At 38.1% G+C, this 19,973-nt stretch overlaps 1 protein-coding gene across 3 annotated transcripts in view; it reads left to right on the plus strand.

Moving 5' to 3' along the window:
- The window catches only part of RNGTT (RNA guanylyltransferase and 5'-phosphatase), a 323,844-nt gene that overhangs the window by 215,237 nt on the left and 88,634 nt on the right, over positions 1-19,973 (plus strand). Inside the window, exons 15-16 of one of the 3 annotated variants that reach the window (XM_036871767.1) lie at positions 14,058-14,181; positions 15,639-18,281. The exons of the other annotated variants lie outside the window; for them this stretch is intronic. Of the exons in view, the coding sequence (XP_036727662.1) occupies positions 14,058-14,181; positions 15,639-15,841 (327 nt within the window). The 3' untranslated portion in view covers positions 15,842-18,281. Of the gene's footprint in view, positions 1-14,057; positions 14,182-15,638; positions 18,282-19,973 lie in introns of those variants that run through there. 3 annotated transcript variants of the gene reach the window in all.

Genomic DNA, 19,973 nt, shown 5'->3' on the forward strand with positions numbered 1-19,973 from the left:
AAGCTGTAATAAAGTAAACATTTTAAATGGATATAAGAACAGGCATTACTTGTGATCACAAATGTAAGTTCAGTTGAAGTGCTTTTGAAGCCCAGTATGACAAAGCAAACAAATTTCCTGGCATTATTAACATAATTGTTCTCTGTTGGATTTCGATTTCTAAGAAGTTATTTAAGCCAAAAAAAAAAAAAAACCCAGCAAAAAGAAATGTAAGAATGAGCTACTTTTCCTTTTATTATGTCAGATTAAAAAAAAAAAAAAAGTCCCAGATGTTCACTCTGCCACTTCCCCTAACTTACCAAATCATTGCCAACCTCTTTAACTGGGAATTGATATTTCATGATTAATTAGGGGTTAAATTCAGCTGTTTGCTGTGCCATCAGCAGGCTCTGGAGTGGGGCTACCCAGCATTCATCTGCTGGTGAAAGTCCAGGCTGTACTGTGTGATGGTTAAAACAGGGACTTAGCCCCCACCCTTTCCTAAGGACAGACAATGACTAGAATGTCCACTGAATACCGTAGTGGGGGGGGACATGACTGTATGTAAATTTGGCACCAATTAGATGGGTAGGATTCAGTTGTTCCTGGAATGTTTCAAAAGCAAAAATGGAAACTAGAGTGGTAACATCTGAAGTGTGGTAGCAAGACAGTTAAAGCGGTGACGATTTGGAGCCCTCGGGCACGGAACAGTACCAGGAGGTGATCGCCCTGTCTTCTGTGGCAGCCAGCAGCTGGCTGTGAGTGTTCGCAGCTTGTTACTTTCCAACACTCCAATTCTGAATAAACCCCCCAAACAAACATCCTTCCTGTATTGTCATTTGGTCAGAGCAGACCCTCAAGCAGCGAGCCAGAGGCACAACAGTCCACCACCACGGAAGCCACGGGAGCTCAGGGTGGCAGGTGTCCTGGCCTAAAAGTTGGCACGGGTTGGCACTGGTGGGAGGAGCATCGCCGGAGACTCACTCCGTGCTTTCTGTGGTCGCGGGGCTGAGCTGACTTAGTCAAAATTCGAGGGAGGCACACTAGTATGAGAATGTCCTGTAACGTGCGATTTAAAAGCGTTCCTGCCAAGCATGCCACTTATCTGATAGATTATTTTTATTAAGCATCAGGATTGTGCTAGGTACTTTTTAGAAGAAAGGTGAAAAGCCACCCACCTTATTTTAATCTTCAGACTTAATTCCACGTAGTTTAGCGCTACAGCCCAGCGAATAATTTCCTTCCTCATAGGCGACCACAGCTACCTTATTCAGAATAGACTCTCTGGAGGCTTGATAAGAGCAGTTGAGTGGTAAGGTATGTGCGTGTGTGGGGGGTAAGGGGAGGGTTGCCCATGTACTTTTTGCTCTTTATTCCCGCTAGGACACATTGCCATATATCCTCACCAGGACTGGACTAGAACGAAAACCTAACGGAGTGTGGGCGTGGGGGAGGGAGGGAGCTAAGTGAGAGATTTAATCTGGTTCCAAATGTGAGTTCTCATCTCTCAAAAATTGGGCAATCACATACTTCTAAATGTAGACATCTTTACATAATAGTATTTTTGTGCATTTTACGTACATGAATAATTCTTTGCAAAGATTCCCCCCCCCCGCCCCCAAGTTTGAAAATAAAAGCAGATAAACCGGTTGCCCGGACAGAAAAGACTGTTTTAAATCACTGGAGCCTACTAAAAATTTAAATAGCTCTAATCATCACTGAAATCGTCCTCTGTTGTGTATTACTCAGCTGAAAGCACTTTAATTTCACAGACGTGGCTTAGGACACAGAACTTCCTTTGTCTCCTTCTCCCTCATCTTTTCCCTCCCCACTATAGAGATTTCCTCCTAACTTCTTTCCTGGCCTCTTTTCTCCACACTAGTATTAGCCAACCCGTGGCACTGGAGGCTGGTAAGTTTTTTGTCTGTTTGATCATTTTTGTTTGTTTTTCTCATGTGCAGCCTGTGTTTCTTACCGTTTCTGTTTCAGAAGATTATATTACATTAAACTTAACGTGACCTAAAGGAATCTGCACATCGCCTGTAGTTATGGTGGCTAATGGATACTCCATTAGCATTTAGTTATTTAGTAATTTCTTGATTAGGAGTGAACAACAATAAAATTTTCCTTTTCCTCCAGCATGAAGGATAATAATGTATATAAAATGCCCTGCACAGTGCTGGCTACAAAGCAGGTATTCAAAAACTGTTCATTTCCTCCCTTTCCCTTCCCCAAGAAGGAAAAAAATCTCAGTCAATAATTTTAAAAGTAAATATCTCTGAAGGAAAATAAATCTCTTAGTTGCTGTGCAGAAGAAACTAACATAACATTGGAAAGCAACTATACTCCAATAAAAATTAATTCAAAAAAATAAATATCTTAGGTAAAAACATTAAGTTAGTTTTGAGTACAAGTTACCAAAGTAATGGATTTGCTATTTCAGCTGGTTTTATAACCTCCTCAATGCATGAATGTTCACACCCATAAAGATACACTAATTCATAGAGATAATGCAGGATGCACTTTAGTACTTAGATATTTCAGAATAAAAGTGTTTGATTTGATGACCTCCAAGTTTCCTATCAACTCCAGAATATTGGATTTTATGAAAGGTATTTGTAATGTGTTTTGGGAAAAAAAGATCTTTTTTTTTTTGAGGAAGGTATTTAGGGACTGTGACAGCTGATATAGATAATTTATTGTAACCATTTTTAAACTTTCAACCTCTTCTGAGTGGTTTTTGATATCCCCAATACCTGGAGCTGAGGAGGCAGATCTAAATAAATCCATTGTGAATGTCATTCAGAGGGTACATAAAGATACAAAACAGAACTCCAGGGTTCTGAGTAGTGTACTGTCACTCTGTGTTTGTGTAATGCTTTTGTCAATAACTCCAGAATTTCTTTGTCAAAGAAGAAGAAATATAGTTGTTGAGAAAGCATATATAAAAATAGAAGGCAGTGTGCATGGCAGAGTTACAGCTACTGTGGTCCGAGTATCTCAGTGAGAGTCTGCACTGACCCAAGGTGCTGAGTTGTGAGAAAGGAATCCTGGAAAGCTTTGTTTGCTCAGATGGGTCCCAGTCACCACAGAGCATTATCTCTAAACTAAGGAGTTCTGTGTCCCTAAGCTAATGATTCAAAGGTGTTGTGTGTCTGTGCCCATTAATGCTGCTAGGGCAAATCAAGTCATTTTAATAAGAACAAGTTTACTCTGGAAGATGATCAGAAGGGAAGAGTGTCAGCCTTTTTTTTTTCCCTCTAAATAGTAGGCAGAACAGGAAGGAAATCTTTACTTATTATGGTAGCATTTTGGTTTATTGCCACATGCCACATTGATCTAGCTAGAGGACAGTTCTCTTGAGGTCTCTATAAGAATAGACGGGTTTTAAATGGGTGAGTGGAAAGAGAGAAAGTTATATGTAACCAGCATGCATTGCTAAAGGAATAAACAAATGAACATTATTGGACCCAAATTGTTAGCAAGTCCTTGGAGAGTAAATGAAGGACTCGTTGAAGTAAATTTGAACTATGCATTGACATTTTAGTGACCTGCCTAGCTCAAACATTAGATCCAGTGTATTGTGAACTTTGTTAAGCATGGATATTTAATGACCGGTAACACGATTTTAAGTTAGGTGTTTGTTACTGCCAATAGATAGACCATTTATCAAACTCAATCTGACAGATATACTTTATGAATTACTTGCATTGGCTGTTGCTTAAAAAACAAGCAACATCAGTCAAGTCTGTCATGGTACTTATAACTATTTAGAAAGAAAAAAGTGTTAGGCATGCATATTGCATTTCAGCCTCCTCCCCACATTAATGGTACAGGCAGACCTTGTAGATATTTCGGGTTTGGTTCCAGACCACTGAAATAAAGCAAATATCGCCATAAAGCAAGTCACCTGAATTTTTTGGTTTCTCAGTGTATATAAAAGTTATGTTTACACCAAACTGTAGTCTATTAAGTGTGCAATAATAGCATTATGTCTAAAAAAATATACATACATTAATTTAAAAATACTCTTGCTAAAAAATGCTAACCATCATCTGAAAGAGCAGGGTTGCTACAAACCTTCAATTTGTAAAAAAACAAAACAAAAAACAAAAAACAAAAACCACAATATCTGTGAAGTGAAATCGAAGTGCAGTAAAACGAGGTATGCCTGTAGATTGTAACGCTTTCCTTGGTTGTGTATCGTTTTTATTATCCCACGCATGCACTGAACCCGTGATCTGCTTATAAATTCTCATCATGCTTGGTACTAAACAGAGCGATACATTGTGCCATAGAGTTTGGCAGTCTGTTTAGTGAGCTGATACCATTACCTCACCTTACCTGGCAGAGCTGCCTGTTCTGCCCACACAACCTTTTTCTTTTGCTCGTCATGCCCATGGAAAGGTCTTCAATCCAATAATGGCTTCTCATTTGGTCGAGAAATCAGACAAAAGCTTTGCAGCTGTGAAGTGCAGCCCATTTTAAAATTAACCTATTGTAAATCCTTAATGATTGAGAAATTCTGCAATTTGCTATGATGTGTGGTTCATGCTCACGCAACCAGAATAGCAAACAGCAGAGATGGTGCAGGTCAACATGGCAGGCGTTTGAAAAGTGAAGGAAAAGAAACTTGATAAGACATTGTGCTTGGTTCAAACCAGCATGTTATGTTCTCCCGCCCTTCGTCTGTCACACATCACTTCGCCTCCCACCCACAGGCTCTCCCAAGTGGAATATAATCCTTGGAAATACTTAAATTACAGTTTATTACACAAGAAGTAAAAGCTTCCACAAGTGTAGTTTACCTTTGCCTCCTGTAATACTTTTTCAACCTAGAGCCTAGATTCTTAGGGAAAAGGAGGGCACAGGTTTTTGACTCACAAAGACGTAGAATTTGAATTTTGATACCAAAACAAATTAGCTCTGTATCCTTACACGTGTTACTTAAATTCTCTGGGCTTGAGTGTCCACATCTGGAAATCTCACTGGATTCATATACAGATTAAATCAGATTATAAAACCTAATAGGGATACAGTATGTTTCTCTGCCTCTTACTGGCTGTGAGACTCAATCAAATTCCTTAACTCCTCAGTGCCTCTGCTTTTCTATCTGTAAAAACGGGGATACTTCCTAGAGCTGTTGAGAGGATTAAATAAATGAACCCCCATAAAGTACTTAGAACAGTACTCAACATCTAGTAAGTACTCAATAATTATTAACCATTCTGGCTGACATATATTAAACAGATAATCAACAAAAAAATTATATTTACGAATAATGATAAACAAGGTAAAGGAAAAGTTGTACAACTTACACGAGCTAGAAAGATAAGCAGGGGCTATGTCATTTAGTGCTGTGTCATGAGAAGCCACTGATAAGGGGATGACATGATTTGATTTACTTTTTTTTTCATTGACATTTTTCTTGTTTCTTTTTTGTTTTAATTCATCTTTCAAAATTTACGTACAATAAATTCACTCCTTTTGGTGTACAGTTCTTCGAGTTTAGACAAATGCATACAGGTGTATAGCCACCACTAGAATCAAGCTATAGTACAGTTCCATCGCTTCCCCCCAAAATCCCACATGACACCCCAGTATAAGCAATCATTTCTCCCACTCCCAAACTCTGCAACCACTGTTCTGTTGTCTGTTCCTATAATTTTGCCTTTTCCTAGGGTATCATGTACATGGAATCACATAGTCTATGTAGCTTTTAAAATCTAGCTTCTTTAACTTAGCATACTGTATTTGAAATTCATCTATGGTATTCCATTTATCAATAGTTTATCAATAGTTCTTATTGCTGGGTAGTATTCCATTGTAAGGCTATACCAACATTTGTTTTATCTCTTTACCAGTTGAAGGACATTTGAGTTATTTCCAATTTGGGGTGATTATGAGCAGAACTACTGCAAACATTTGTATTCAGGTTTTTATGCAAACGTATGTTTTCATTTCTCTTGGGTAAATAGTTAGGAGTGGGGTCGCTGGCTCTTTTGGTAAGTGTATGTTTAACTTATAAAGAAACTGCTAAACTGTCTTCCAAAGTGGTTATAGTATTTTGCATTCCCACCAGCAATGTGTAAGAGTTCAGTTGCTTGGCATTGTTGTCAGCATTTGATACTTATTTTAGACACGCTAACAGGTGCATAGTAGTATCTCACTGTGATTTCAATTTGCATTTTCCTAATGACTAATGATGTGTTGAGCATATTTTCATGTGCTTATTTGCCATTCATATATCTTCTTTGGTGAAGTATCTGTTCAGATTGTCCATTTTTAAATTGTGTTGTATGTTTTCTTATTATTGAGTTTTAAGAGTTCTTTATGTAGTCTGGATACAAGTCTTTTGTCAGAAATGTTACTTACAAATATTTTATCCTAATCTCTGTCTTGTCTTTTCATTCTCTTAACAGCATCTTTAGATGCAGAGCAGAGTTTTATAGCTTTAGGTTTTATGTTTAAGTGTATTTTCTGTTTTGAGTTAATTGTGTGTAAGGTGAAAGATATGGGTTGAGGTCCATCATTTTGCATGTGAATATCCAATTGTTCCAGCACCTTCTGGTGAAAAGACTCTTCTTTCTCCATTGTATTGCCTTTGTTCCTTTGTCAAATATCAATTGACCTTATAATTGTGGATCTCTTTCTGGGCTGTCTGTTCTGTTCCACTGATGTCTGTGTCTCTCTACTCACCCGATAGCATACTGTCTTGATTTCTGTAGCTTTATATACTAAGCCTTGAAATCAGTTAGTGTCAGTTCTCCAACTTTCTTCTTTTTGTTTTGGCTGTTCTAGTGTCTTGGGCATTCCCTATAAATATTAGAATTAGGTTGTCTATATCTATAAAAATCCTTTTGGGATTTTGCTTATGATTATGTTGAATCTGTATAGTTAACATCTTAGCAATATTGAATCTTCCAGTTTGTGAGCATGGTGTATCTTTCCATTCATTTAGGTCCTCTTTGATATCTTTCTTTCATTGGTGTTTTGTAGTTGTCAGCATACAGATTCCGCATGGTTTTTTTAAAATACCTATTTCATGTTTTTGAATGTTACTATAAATGGTACTCCTTAAATTTTAAATTTCCAACTATTCTTTGCTAATACATAGAAATACAATTGGTTTTAGTATATTAACCTGCATTCTGCAACCTTGTTAAACTTACTAGTTCTAGGAGCATCTTCGTAGATTCCATCTATGTAAGTGATCATGTCTTATGTGAATAGAGATGGTCTTATTTCTCCCTTTCCAACCGGTGTGTCTTTTATTTGTTTTTCTCTTAAGCAAAGGAATGATTGGATTGGATTTACATTTGTCAAAGACCAATCTGGCTGCACTGTAAAGAATTGATTGGATGGGGAAAATGTAGAAGAAGAAACCAGTGTGGAAGCTGTTGCAGGAATCTGACAGACAGTGAGGGCTTGGGCTGTGATGATGGTAGTAAGAGAGGAGACAAATACTCAGTGTATTTTGGAGATAGAATTGGTAATGCAGTGAATAGAAAGGAAGATAAAAGGGGAAGGGAGCAGAGGACACCAAAGCTTCTGTCACGAGGAACTGGGTGAACGGAGTTAATTAATTATTGAGATAGAGAAGATGAATGAGGAATATATATGTTAGTGATCTAAGTCAACGAATGAACTTAACTTGATAGAAGTTCTCCTCTGTACCATCATCTATTTTCTGCACCTCAAGCAAAGTTTTTCACTGCTCTGGTTGGTTTCCACTAAGTGCTAGATATAAGCCTGCATATGGGTTTAGAGACTAGGACCTGGGGAAGGATGAATGAAAACGCTATAGGGGAGAGATTATCAAACTTTCTTGGTTCATGTTGCCTCATAGACATTTCTAACCCAAAAGAAATACCTAACAATTCCATTTATTAAGTGGATTGATCCAAACTACTTAATAAATGTTTATGTCCTAACAGCTTAGCATGTGTTAAGGACTGCGTAATTTCGTCTTTCTTTTTTTCTTTTCTTAGTTTAATCTGTCATTATATTAAATACTATACTCACAGAATTTTTTAAAACTTCACTTTATATTGTCACATCACAAATCTTCTCAGTTCCAATATTTAAGGCAGGCGGGGGCATGGAACTCCTCCTACTTGAGCCACTACCCTCTGGCTCCCGTAAAGCTTGTAGCAGTCTGCTGTGCACACTGGCACAGTGGTCATCCTAAAACGGCCTTAGGATGGGAATTGCCTTTGTTTCTCTCCTGAGCTGGATGAACTCCCTTGATTCCACACCTTCCTCTTTGTTTTCATTGTTGCCCTCATATTGATGAAATAAAACTTTGGAAACCTCCTAGAAAAGGAAGTATGAAATACTAAAATTTTAAGAATTTGCATGCATGAAAATGTTCTACTGTCGCTCTTGTTTCATATTTTGGCATGATATAGAATTTAAAGTTGGAATTTTTTTTAAAAGAAACTTGAAAATGTAATTCCATTGAAGGACTGCGTAATTTCTTAAACCTTGGAATCAGATTATACACCACCAACCTCATTTACTTTCCACATTGATTTTGGTGATACTTGGTTTTTATCAATGACAATAACCACTGAGTACTCAGCTTTGCAAAGATATGTTACCCAAAGGAATCTCATGTTGAAAATGTGAACTCCTGCCAACTAATAGTTTGCATGGTGTCCAACACGTGCCACTGTGTTTCCCTGGAAATTTAAAATACCCCACAGTGCCTCTCTGTAAGTTTGTCTCATTGCACAGTTTGGGAACTGTGGACTTAGGACCTTATTCCAGGACTTTTTGTTTTCTGTTTAAAGGTTTATCTCTTCCTATTTTTTTTGTACCTCTACATTAAAAACCAATCTCATGTTTATCATCTTTTATGAAACATAGTTTATTTTAGGAATTTTTTATTATTAAAAATTATGAAAGTTAAGCATGTATTATGTAGAAAGTTTGGACAATACAGCAAAACACGGAGAAGAAACTACGTCATTCCTAACCCCACCATCTACCAATAACCACTACTAACATGTTGTTGCTTTATCTGCCCAGTTATTTTATATGAAGATTTATTATATTTTGAATAATAACTATAACTAACTCTGATTTTATAAAAAGGTAATAATCTGTAGTTTAGTGGGGATTTCATACCCTGGAATTGTGACTCATCTGTAATGACCTTTGGGATAAGTAAGACCGAGTTCTAGCTGCTTTCTTTTTATTGGCTACTTTCATTAGTTGAACTCAGGATTGGAGGGCTTGAAGACCCCACCATTCATGAGAGAGAGGCTTTCTGCTGCTGTGTTTCTAACCTAGCAAATGCGAAGTGTGTTATTTACACAGTAGTCCTTCATTATAAAGGTATAAAAAACACAAATGGATTTTAGTGAAGGAACGTTTTTTTGAAGTGGTTAAGTCTAGCATATTTTTAAAAAGGGTAACTGGTCAAGGGTTTTATTTTCTCCAGTAGATGGATGCACTTGCTAAAAGTAATATATTAAGGCCCTACTATAGGGTAGTAGTTCTAAAAGATTGTCTAATAATTCAGGTTTAAGCTATTTGTATTGTCCTGACACCACAAGGAAAACTTTTATAATTCCATTTCATTTCTGATTTATTTGTTGTTTTATTTTCTCTGCCTTCATGCATAAGTACTAGACTTCGAAGTTGCATACGTGGAAACAAGATTTTTGTTTGAGTTCATCTACTTGAAATACATTTTAAAAATTCACCTTCTGTCACACTACAGAGTTAGAGCGTGAGTAGAATTTTAAATTCAGGAAAGAAAAAATGGTCAATGTAGTTTAGCTCCAGAAAGCAGTTGACAAAAGATGGGGTGGAAACTTCTAAGTATATCTATATACACATATATTCATATTTAGAATCTCATTGTTACTCTTTCTGTGTCTCACACTCACTCCTCTTTCCCCCTCCCTCTCTTTTTTTTCAATAATTGAAAATTCTGACCAAAACAAGTGGTGTGTGTTAGTACTTTTTAAGCATAGTCTGGACTGTCGAAGAGTAATTTTTTTCTTGTAAAATCCTGGTTAGAGGACCCCATGGCTGACTCTAGAGCTGAGGCAGAGAAAATACAAGATGAGCCTAGAGTACTAGCTTGTATTACCAGGGACTAAATGCTAAAAATGCATAAGTAAGTAAAAGTGGAAGCAAGTTAAAAGGACACAGGAGCCAACCTGAGAGAGTTCCCAGTGGCTGAAACTAGAACAATTTGAGCAAGAAAATGAATGACAATAGTACTTTATCATAAGCCAAAGAATAAAATAAATATCCATGAGTTCTTACTGATACAAGTAAGCAAATAAATAAATGAGGGAGAAAGGCAAATCTTCCTTACAGAAGAAATCCAGATAATAAATGTAGAAGGAATGGAGAAAATAGAAAATTCCATTAGAACGCCACAGTAATAATTGCTGCAGGCAAGATTCGTGGATGAATGCTAAAATTAATGAGCGAAACTTTAAGAAGAAAAGGGATGTTTGTTTAGCCTCAAAATCTCTCTCCCAGGAAATGTATTGATCTCTGTGGTGCTCTTAATAAATGTCCACAAATTCTTTGATACCCTTCCTTCCAGCAAGTGGCTTAATTCCCTTATCTTTGAGCAGGGCTAGACATAGTGCCTGGAACGAAGAGTATGGTAGCTTCACAGTAGAGAGACCTGGCAGGTGCCATCTTTGCCAAGTGATCAGGGTGTGTTTACACCACCAGGAAGAAATCACGTTGATCTCATCTACCCCCTAGACGTTACACAATGAGAAGGGCACTTTATCTCTCTGGCGTTCCTTTCCAAAATTCATAACCTCAGTCTAATCATGAGAAGACATCAGGAAATCCCAAATTGAGGAACATTCTACAAAATATCTCACTAGCACTCTTCAAGAGTGTCAAGGAAGGTCTGAGTAACTGTCACAGGTTGGAAGAGACTAAGCAGACATGACAACTAAGGCATGCAGTTTCCTAGATTGGATCCTGGAGCAGGTAAAGACATTAGTGGAAAAACTGATGAAGTCTGAATCAAGTCTGTAGTTTAGCTGATTGTATTGTACCAGTGTTAATTTCTCGCTCGGAGTTGATAAATGTAACGTGATATGCGAAATATGAACATTAGAGGAAGTTGGGTGATGGGAATCCTGGAACTCTCTGTACTATCTTTACAAATTTTCTGTAGATCTAAAATTATTTCAAAATTAAAAGTTAAAAAACTCCCAGCTTACTGGTGTCCTTCCCAATCCAAGGATATTCGTTATTTTAAAGTGTCTCTAGAGCAGATTAGTTCAGAGAAATCCTCCTCCCCTTTATACAGTCTCTCTAGAAAAGAAAGATGAGCTCTTGATAACAAAACAACTCTCACAGAGCAGGGACAGTAAATTCTAGGGGCTTGTGCTCCACCATTAGAGACGGAAGCGCATCTCTGCCTGCTCTGAGCGGCGCGGTTCAGCCAGCACTGATGGTTCGCCTTTTGTGACTTGGTAGTGTGTCCAGCATTTAGGTTCCAAAAAGTATTCCATCAAAAAAGTGCAGAGAGGAGCAACTGTGGTTCTGCCTGCCTCTGTCTTGGGCCCTTCGTTCCAAGTATTACCATTGACCTGCTAATCTAAAATCTTCAGAGGTACTAGATCTGGTTTCATATGACTGTCTCTTAACGTCGGATTATTGGTAGACTCAAATGGTATCAAAAGTGTGGTACTCAGCAAGATGGATACATGAAAAAAAATTTTTCTTCAATATAAAATACACTGTATTTTCTTTTCTTCCTTTTTTCCCCCCAAAACAGTAAAATCTCATTAATCCAATGTAATTATGGGTACAGATGTGAAATCTTGATTTATAAATATTTTATTCTTATTACTTTCAAGCTCTCATTAACTCACAATAGGATAACAGAGCTGAGTATAAAAGGCCTAACCAGATCCTATTTTAGTAAATAATAATATGTGATGGTTGAGGATGATTATTGTCATAGTAACAAATTAGAATTTGGATACTAAAATTAAACTCGTTCCCTGTATGCTAATCATTCTCTTGATCTGACCATTAGTGAAAACTGTCTTTAGTTTGTATACATATGGAAGATATTGTTTTATATCTTAAATATATTTTATTACCTAAATACATTTATTAAAAATTAAACATATTTTATTACCTACCCAAATTGAGTACCTTGCGCTGTGTCTATCTTGGGGATATAACTGGTGTGATCAGTGAAGAACAATGTACTGTTCTTGAACATGGAAATACGTTTAGGTTGGCATAGTGGCAGGTGCATGCATTTTCTGGAAAGCCCTATTTCCCGGATTGTTAATGTGTACCCAAGTAGATACACAGATACTTAATAATACTGCCTAATTGCTGTAGTCAGATTGAGCAACACATAATTTATAGCAATTCTGAGACTAGAAACACAAGAATGGTAAGTATGTGATAAAGATGTACTACGATTGGTAGTCAGTAGAAGTGCAGACTGCACATTATTGATAGCAAGCCATTCTTGTAGATGTGTGTGATACAATTTTCTTGACAGGTATTTTCAAAGTGTACCTTTCCATGTCATCTTGGTATCTTTAGTGAATTTCTTTGTACACTTAAAAAAAAAAAGCAATGTTTCATTTCCTAATTTTATATTCAATTAAGAATTTTAGTGGTTGGCTACTATGTGCCAGGCACTTTCATTTATTATTGCTCCAATGTCCCAGTGAATTAGAAACTCCTTTGCCCATTTTAGAAATTAGAAAATGGAGAATCTGAAAGGTTTAGAAACTTATCTGTTAGACCCCACTTATGGTATAACATAAGTGTTTACCTTACCTGAATAAGTTGCCTAACACTTGGATATAGATAATGTCTCAGAAATAAAAGGAGGTAGATCCCTAGGAAGGGAGGGAGGGGAGTTGAGACTAGAATAATGAATATTTGAGAATAAATTTAGCAAGTTTGCTAAGTAAGTAGAGCATCACTTTCTTGGGCAGGTCTGGCTCCAATACACTGAGTGTACTGGTCCTGTCAGATTTGTTGAAAATGCAAATAGTCCAATCAAGTGTAATACTCATTAAGGGAAAAGGACTACAATTTGAAAGTTTTTATGAAGATATGCACGCCTAATCTGTGAATTGAAAGCATCTTTTAAAAATTTGCTTCCCTTCATATTCCTAGGTGGTAGTGAATACGTGGGTAGAAAAAGGAGAGCATTTCAAATAATCCTAATGAAGTTAACTGATTGCAATCTTCCGTATTGTGAGGAAAAGTTGTTAGCTGTGAAAGACGAGGACAGAATTAAAATATTACCATGACTGGCATTTGATTTGGAACTGCGAAGATAAGCTTAGGTTCCTATTTATGAAAACCATCCTCACAGCCCGATGAAATATCTTTTCAAAGGCTCTATAGTTGCCATGGATACTTGTTAGCGTTGATAGACTAAGTTGTAGTCCATATTCAATCATCTGAGGTGAAGTAGCCCACAAACCTACCAGCTAATGTCAAAGGTAGCTTCATCTCTCAATTCATACTGGTTTGGAGATGAAAAGGGTAAATAGCCTGAAGATTAGATTTTTAGTTAATTACCACTGCTTGAAAAGCAAAATAGTTAGGATGCACATTGCCTGAATCAGATCCTAATGTTTACTCTTTATGCGTAACTTTTTATCTTAACCAGTGAAGGGGATTTCTTAGGTTCTGACATAGGACTTTAGATGGTGTGGTCTTTCTAAAAGTTGTTGAAACCTTCACAGATACTCAGTTTCTGAAAGCCAGAGGGACACAGACAATATCGAAGGCATTGGTCCCTATGGTAACGTATTTGCATTTGGCCCAGAAGTGGCTGGTTTCTCCTTAGCTTCTTTTAATTGCTATATATTGACAGCCGTTTTCACCACTATTTATAAGGTGTCAGATTGGTGAGCAAGTGTGCAAGGGAGTACGCACCACATCCTTGGGCTTGATTAGATGCTTCGGGTGACAAAGAGCTCTGTGTGAAGAGGCACGAGGTGTTTTTGGCATTTCCCTAACGCGTCTGTCACGTAGTGCAGGCAAGAAGCCTGTCAGATGATTTAAATATTTTCCTCAATTCTCTTTTAAAACAGGTGACAAAAGAGCTAAAACAGTATGACAACAAAATTATAGAATGCAAATTCGAGAACAACAGCTGGGTCTTTATGAGACAGAGAACAGACAAAAGTTTCCCTAATGCCTACAACACTGCCATGGGTGAGTGTGACACCCTCCCGGTGGAGGTTACATGAACTGCCCCCCCCCCCCAAAAAAAAAAAAAAACCACAACAACACACAAAAGCTAAAGTGTTAGAACCAAACTGTGCTGCCTTTTGTGGTTCAGCTTTGGGGGCAGAAGGCCATGCGGACCGCGGAGGGCTCGTGGCAGGTCTGTGCCCCGCGTGGCTCCAGTCCTCCCTCACCTGTGGGCTGCTGCGGGCACCCAGGAGAGGGGTTAAAGGGCAGGAAATCGGGCTGCGGATAGGATGAATTTGTTGAGTGACAGCCACAACAAAAGCCATGGTAATTGCAGATCCATTCAAAACGCTGAAGCCATCGTCTGCCAGATGGCAAAAGATGGCACGAGCAAGGGAAATGTAATTTCCAGCTCCTAAGATAGTTTTACAAACAATGGAAAACAACGTCAATGAAAACCTTAAAAAACATAAAATAAAAAAGAAGAAACGTAAAACCTGCTGTGCTATCCTTCAGGGTGTGCTCTGGGTACAATGTGAATGCTTTGGGAATTCAGAGTAGTGAGGGTCTTTCATGGGAAACAGCACATATTAATTAGGTTTCTAAGGTAAACTACTACTGGGAGCAATTCTCGGTTGTGTTGCTAGTGGAACTGAAAGAAAAAGACAGATAAAAACCAAGAATGAAGGTTAATAGGATTATGCACTTTGAGTGCTCAGTCAGTGATGATGATGATCGTGCGATAAGCTTATGAGATAATATAGAAATTGCCACTTTGAGTTTTGTGGTTTAAGTTACTGTTGTACATTCGAAGGTTCTTGTGGGAACTAAGGTCTGTGTTCAGACAGGATGCGTTAATTTGGAAAAGAGGAGTAATTAAGCCCGTGTTGTTTTCCTAAAACCAAGTGGGTAAATACCATTTTGATCACATAGGGAAAGGTGCTTTCTTTAATAGTCATTTTGTTGTAATACCTTACTTCAAGCAAGTTACTAAAATAAAGAATAATGCGCTCTGCCAGCTACACTGCAGCCTCCCCGTTCAGCGGGCACGACGGCTGGCGCCGCATTACATGCATCAGTGTGCGCTTCTTTCTGAGAGAGGGAAAGGCTAGAGGACTAGAGCGCGCGCTTTCTTTAGAAACTGCTTGAATGTGGACCACAGTGTGACGCACTGGGCGAGATCAATATCCTACACAAACTGTTTGGAGGGATCAAAAACGGTAGTGAAGACAGGCTTAAGCCCAAATACTTAAAGTTTGGGTCTAGAATTAATAGTAAAGGCAGCCACCAGAAATGCACTCACTTCGAGGGAGGGGGAGGGAGGAGCACAGCTGAATCCACAGCAAGTCACCCACGTTGGGAAGATGGAAAGTTTTAGCGTGTTGGGATGGAAACGTCTCCCCGTCCTCGTCTCCCTGGGGCGAGTCAGCTGCCTCCATGAACCCTCACACGAGACTCACGTCTCCCTTTGTCCACAGCCGTGTGCAACAGCATCTCAAACCCTGTCACCAAGGAGATGCTCTTTGAGTTCATCAACAGATGTGTGACAGCTTCTCAAGGACAGAAGCGAAAGCATCATCATCTGGACCCGGACACGGAGCTCATGCCTCCACCACCTCCCAAAAGACGTTTGACTGAAAGACCTGCCTCTGACTTCAGGATTGAGAGGAAAGATGAGTGAGGAAAAGTGCTGTTGCCCCATATTCTTTGCGACCAGAGAAATTCAAAACAGAGTGTGGCTTGATGTTGATACACGTTTGACTTTAAAAAAAAAAAAAAGAAGAAAGTATTGTAGCCAGCCTGTAAATATTTGATGCATTTGTTTCCTCAGTGCTACAATACATCATGGACTTAAACATTTTATTTATATCTGGTAAACTCAGCCTTACCTTGTGGAATCTGAAGATTGAAATATCCAAAGGTTTAAATGAGATTGAAATCAATGAAAAAGAGGCCTTGTTTATATACGGATAACTTACACTTTAATTTATAAAGTTAGCAATCTAGAACTGTGAGCGCCTAGAACACTGTATTTTTTAGAAGTTGTATTTCAACTATGATAGGTTTTCCTTTTAAAACATTTAGACAATGGCATTAAATATTCCTGCTATTATTTATCATGGATTTCCTACATTTCTGAAATTCTTGTATTCAAAACCAAATGACAAAGTTGTTAAATATTGTACTATATTAAACAACTTGGTCTGGCTTATATCATTCTAAGAAGTTGTTTTGGAAATGTAAAAGTAAAAAAGTAAAGCTCCAATTTTGTTAATTTCATCCTTTCTAAAGGAGGTATATTGAGTCTTTTCATCGTCTCTTTCTGTTGTTTGAACTGCAGTATCAGCTATCCAATGTATCCACTCTGGCAGTGGTCCCGAGTTACTTCATAGAACTTAGAGACACACCACCCGGTCCTGTGTGTGTTGTTCTCCTGGGAGACTTTTGTTCTCTCTTTCTTTTTTTTAGTTTTAATGCCAGGGCTACTTCTGCTGTACCTCAGTGGTAGCACATTGTAGATTACATTAAAACACACAACTCACTGTGATGATGGGAGTGATATCAGATACAGACAGTGTTGTATTTGTTCCCTTGCACCAAACAGCAAAGGAAATGCCAGCTGACTCTTTTGATTAGAAGGTAATGTCGGTGGAAGAGAATGCTGTCACTAGAAAATGCTCTCCCACTGCTTGATAAATGCAGAGGCAAAGACTAGACATCTGTAGGAACTAAACATCAAGGAAACCAAGACATTTATTTTCAAAGCCAGAATTCTCTCATCTTCTATTCTGGGAATGCTATTTCAGTTGTACATCTGAATTTAAAAAAAAAAAACAAAAAACAAAAAAACACATTTACTGATAGATAATGGATTTAAAGAGTGGCTAATTGGTCACATGCCATTGTTGGGAAACTGTGTTCTGATTGGTTTGTGAAGGAACTCTTGAAAATTAGCCTACTAGAGGCTAATGTATTTATTTTTAGAGGTACAGGTTTTAAGTATGTGTATTTAAACAAATTTTCATGATCTGAATTTTATATATGTATATGCATATATATGTGAGTATATGCAGCAGTGTATATTCTTCTACTAATACAGTGAGAAATCCAAACAGGTCACCTAGTAGATTGAATATCTGATAGGATTTCTATATCAAATAGCACAGATTAACCAAACATGTATTTATATTCACCCGAGTTTTAATGTTTTTAAACAAAGTTTCTTCCTGCAGTGCTTTTCTATATGAAGTACTAGAGTCATGCTTGGGCTTCTTCCCTTATTGTTCCCAAGTTATTTATTCAAAATGCCATTTTAGTGTTTCTTTCCTAGAGTACTTTTGTGCGTTTGAGCACAACAGGGATCAAAACATCTGATTGCCGCAGTAACTATTGAAAAATGGAAATTGGTCAAGGTCTCATGGTGTCTTGTACAAAGCAGATCTAAAAAAAACGCCTCTGCAATTCCAAATAGTCCGACGCCTGCTCCACCAGGATTGGTGGCTCTTTTCACAAGGTGCATTGCTTTCTTCCAAACCCGTGTAAACGCAGAAGGCTTTTGCAGGTGTAAGAGCAAGTTTTTGTCAGCATTCTTTAATGGAGTTAAAATGTTTATGGTAATTGTAACCTTTTAAATGAGTTACGTGAAAAGAGCATCTCATTTTTAATACACCCAGATATTTTCTCCTTGCCTTTGTGCATTTTCCAGGACTTAATTTTCTTAATTTATCTTTTCCTTTCAATTGTAGTGAAGTATAATAAGTAGATCCCATTTAGCCCCTGAACACATTACCATCTACAGTGTCATAAAAAGTCATCTGGAAAGTCAGGGGAGGGGTGGAAATCTGGAGTCAGGATTTGGGACGTCATGAAGGAAACACTTTCTTTCTCAGCCCACTTCATAATAACTGTTTTCTGACACTGAAGTTTTGTAGATAAGAATAAGAAAACTTTACTTTCCTGAGTTATGACATATAACTTTGCTTTGTGTTTGGAAAAGATGTGGAAGACTCGACTGCCTGGCTGGTTACACTTGCTTTCCATGAAATGCTCAGAAAATGTCAGGACATTCCTTCTCTAATTGTGTGTCAGTGCGGTATTGTAATAAAACTACTGATTTAAAATAATAGAAGGTGTATCTACTTTGTTTTACTGGTGATGCCTTTGTGTCCCTTTATATAACCAACGCAGTCATGTCCCTTTTATTGCTGGCATCAGATCCTGCTGCTGTCCACCATACCCATCAAAATCCACCTGGTTTTGTTGCATTCTAGAGATTAGCATGAAGACTTGGAAAAATCTTCTGTTTTCCTTCCTGAGAAACCGAGAAACTTGGAAGTTAAGAATCAAATACTTCCAGATGGAGAAAACTAATGTGGTAGAGAAAACCCCGGGGCTCAACCCAAAGACCAGGTCTAGGCTCTGCCTCTCGTTGCTTCTCTGTCCTCTCTAGAACTTGTTTCTCCCCTCCCCCATCTATAAAATGCCAAGATTGGATCAGATGATCAAAAAGAAGCTTTTCAGGTCTGACATGATTCTTGTGTAAAAACCAGTGCTTTGTAAACATCCTGTATTCACAATAATAGCAATATGACCGTTATGGAATAGTCACCAAGCCCCAAGATGCCCTAAAGACAAGCACTCTGTGCAGGGAGGTACCATCATCAACCTCATTTGTAGCTGAGGAAGCTCTGACCCAAGGTAACATAGCTAGTTAGTTGTGAGCTGAGACCCAAACACAGGTCTTTCTACTCCAGGTCCTAATTTACTGTGCAGTCAGTACTCCCTGAAGGGCTCTGGTACAGCCTCTGTGAGGAGGGCTGCTTCTGTGCCAGGGTCCCAAACTATTGAAGCTGTTTCTTTGGTGCTAACAGGTAATAAGTTCCAAGCACCTCTCTCCAAAATAAGATGAAGTTTGGAGCAGTAAAGTAAATAACATTTTTAGGACCTTATTTAACAATATTTAAATGTGAGTGACGCAGAGGCCGTGAAAAGTTTAATAATTCTCATAAAGATGCTAAATTCCAAAGACGCAATTAGCAAGAAATAAGTGATTAAATCACACACTGGGCCAGCATTTCCTGATTGTCGCATAGTTTGCTGTCAACTCTGATGCTTTGGCAGGTTATCGTCAGTCTTGGTCAATTCCAGATGTGTCCATCCCCTCCCTAGACTCAGCTGTCAGGTGACCTCCCAAGCTTCTAAGAAGATTTCACGTTTCAAAAAAATCAGTGCACAGATCTGGGGTAGCCAACTGTTCTGCCATGAAAGGTCATTTACAAAAAACTGGGTTGCCATCGTTTCATAAAATAAAGGGAATCTTAATACCCGAAAAGGAAGTAAGGCATAATTTAGAAGAAAAGACATGCATTTACGCAGACCAAATTTTGTTTTATGAAAGTCTCACTACACCATCCTTTGCTTCTACATTTAACCCCAAACTGGTGAAAACTTTTTCATAGGCCAGTGTTGGGAATCAATGCAAAGGTGAAATTCCAGATGGGGCTTGTAAGTGGGGAGAGGGGCATGAAAACCCCAGGGAAGAAGCAGCCCCTGGTTCCACAGCTGAAGGTCGTTTTCATAGTAACTATCGTCCAGTTACCTCACAGTGGTTGATTACTTGTGCTCTGGTGATCGAAGATATATAGGTGAACAATGAAATTATCTGAATGTTTAAAAATACACAAATAGAATGAAACCCTCACCTCTTTGAGGTACAAAAATAAGCATAACCGAATATAACACAGAAAAACAGAATTTGGCTTTGACGGCAAGTCACACCAACAAGAGTCACCAGTTTTCACAATTTCGAAGTT

This window comes from Balaenoptera musculus, chromosome 12 (assembly GCF_009873245.2).
Source record: "Balaenoptera musculus isolate JJ_BM4_2016_0621 chromosome 12, mBalMus1.pri.v3, whole genome shotgun sequence".
NCBI classification, from domain to species: Eukaryota; Metazoa; Chordata; class Mammalia; order Artiodactyla; family Balaenopteridae; genus Balaenoptera; species Balaenoptera musculus.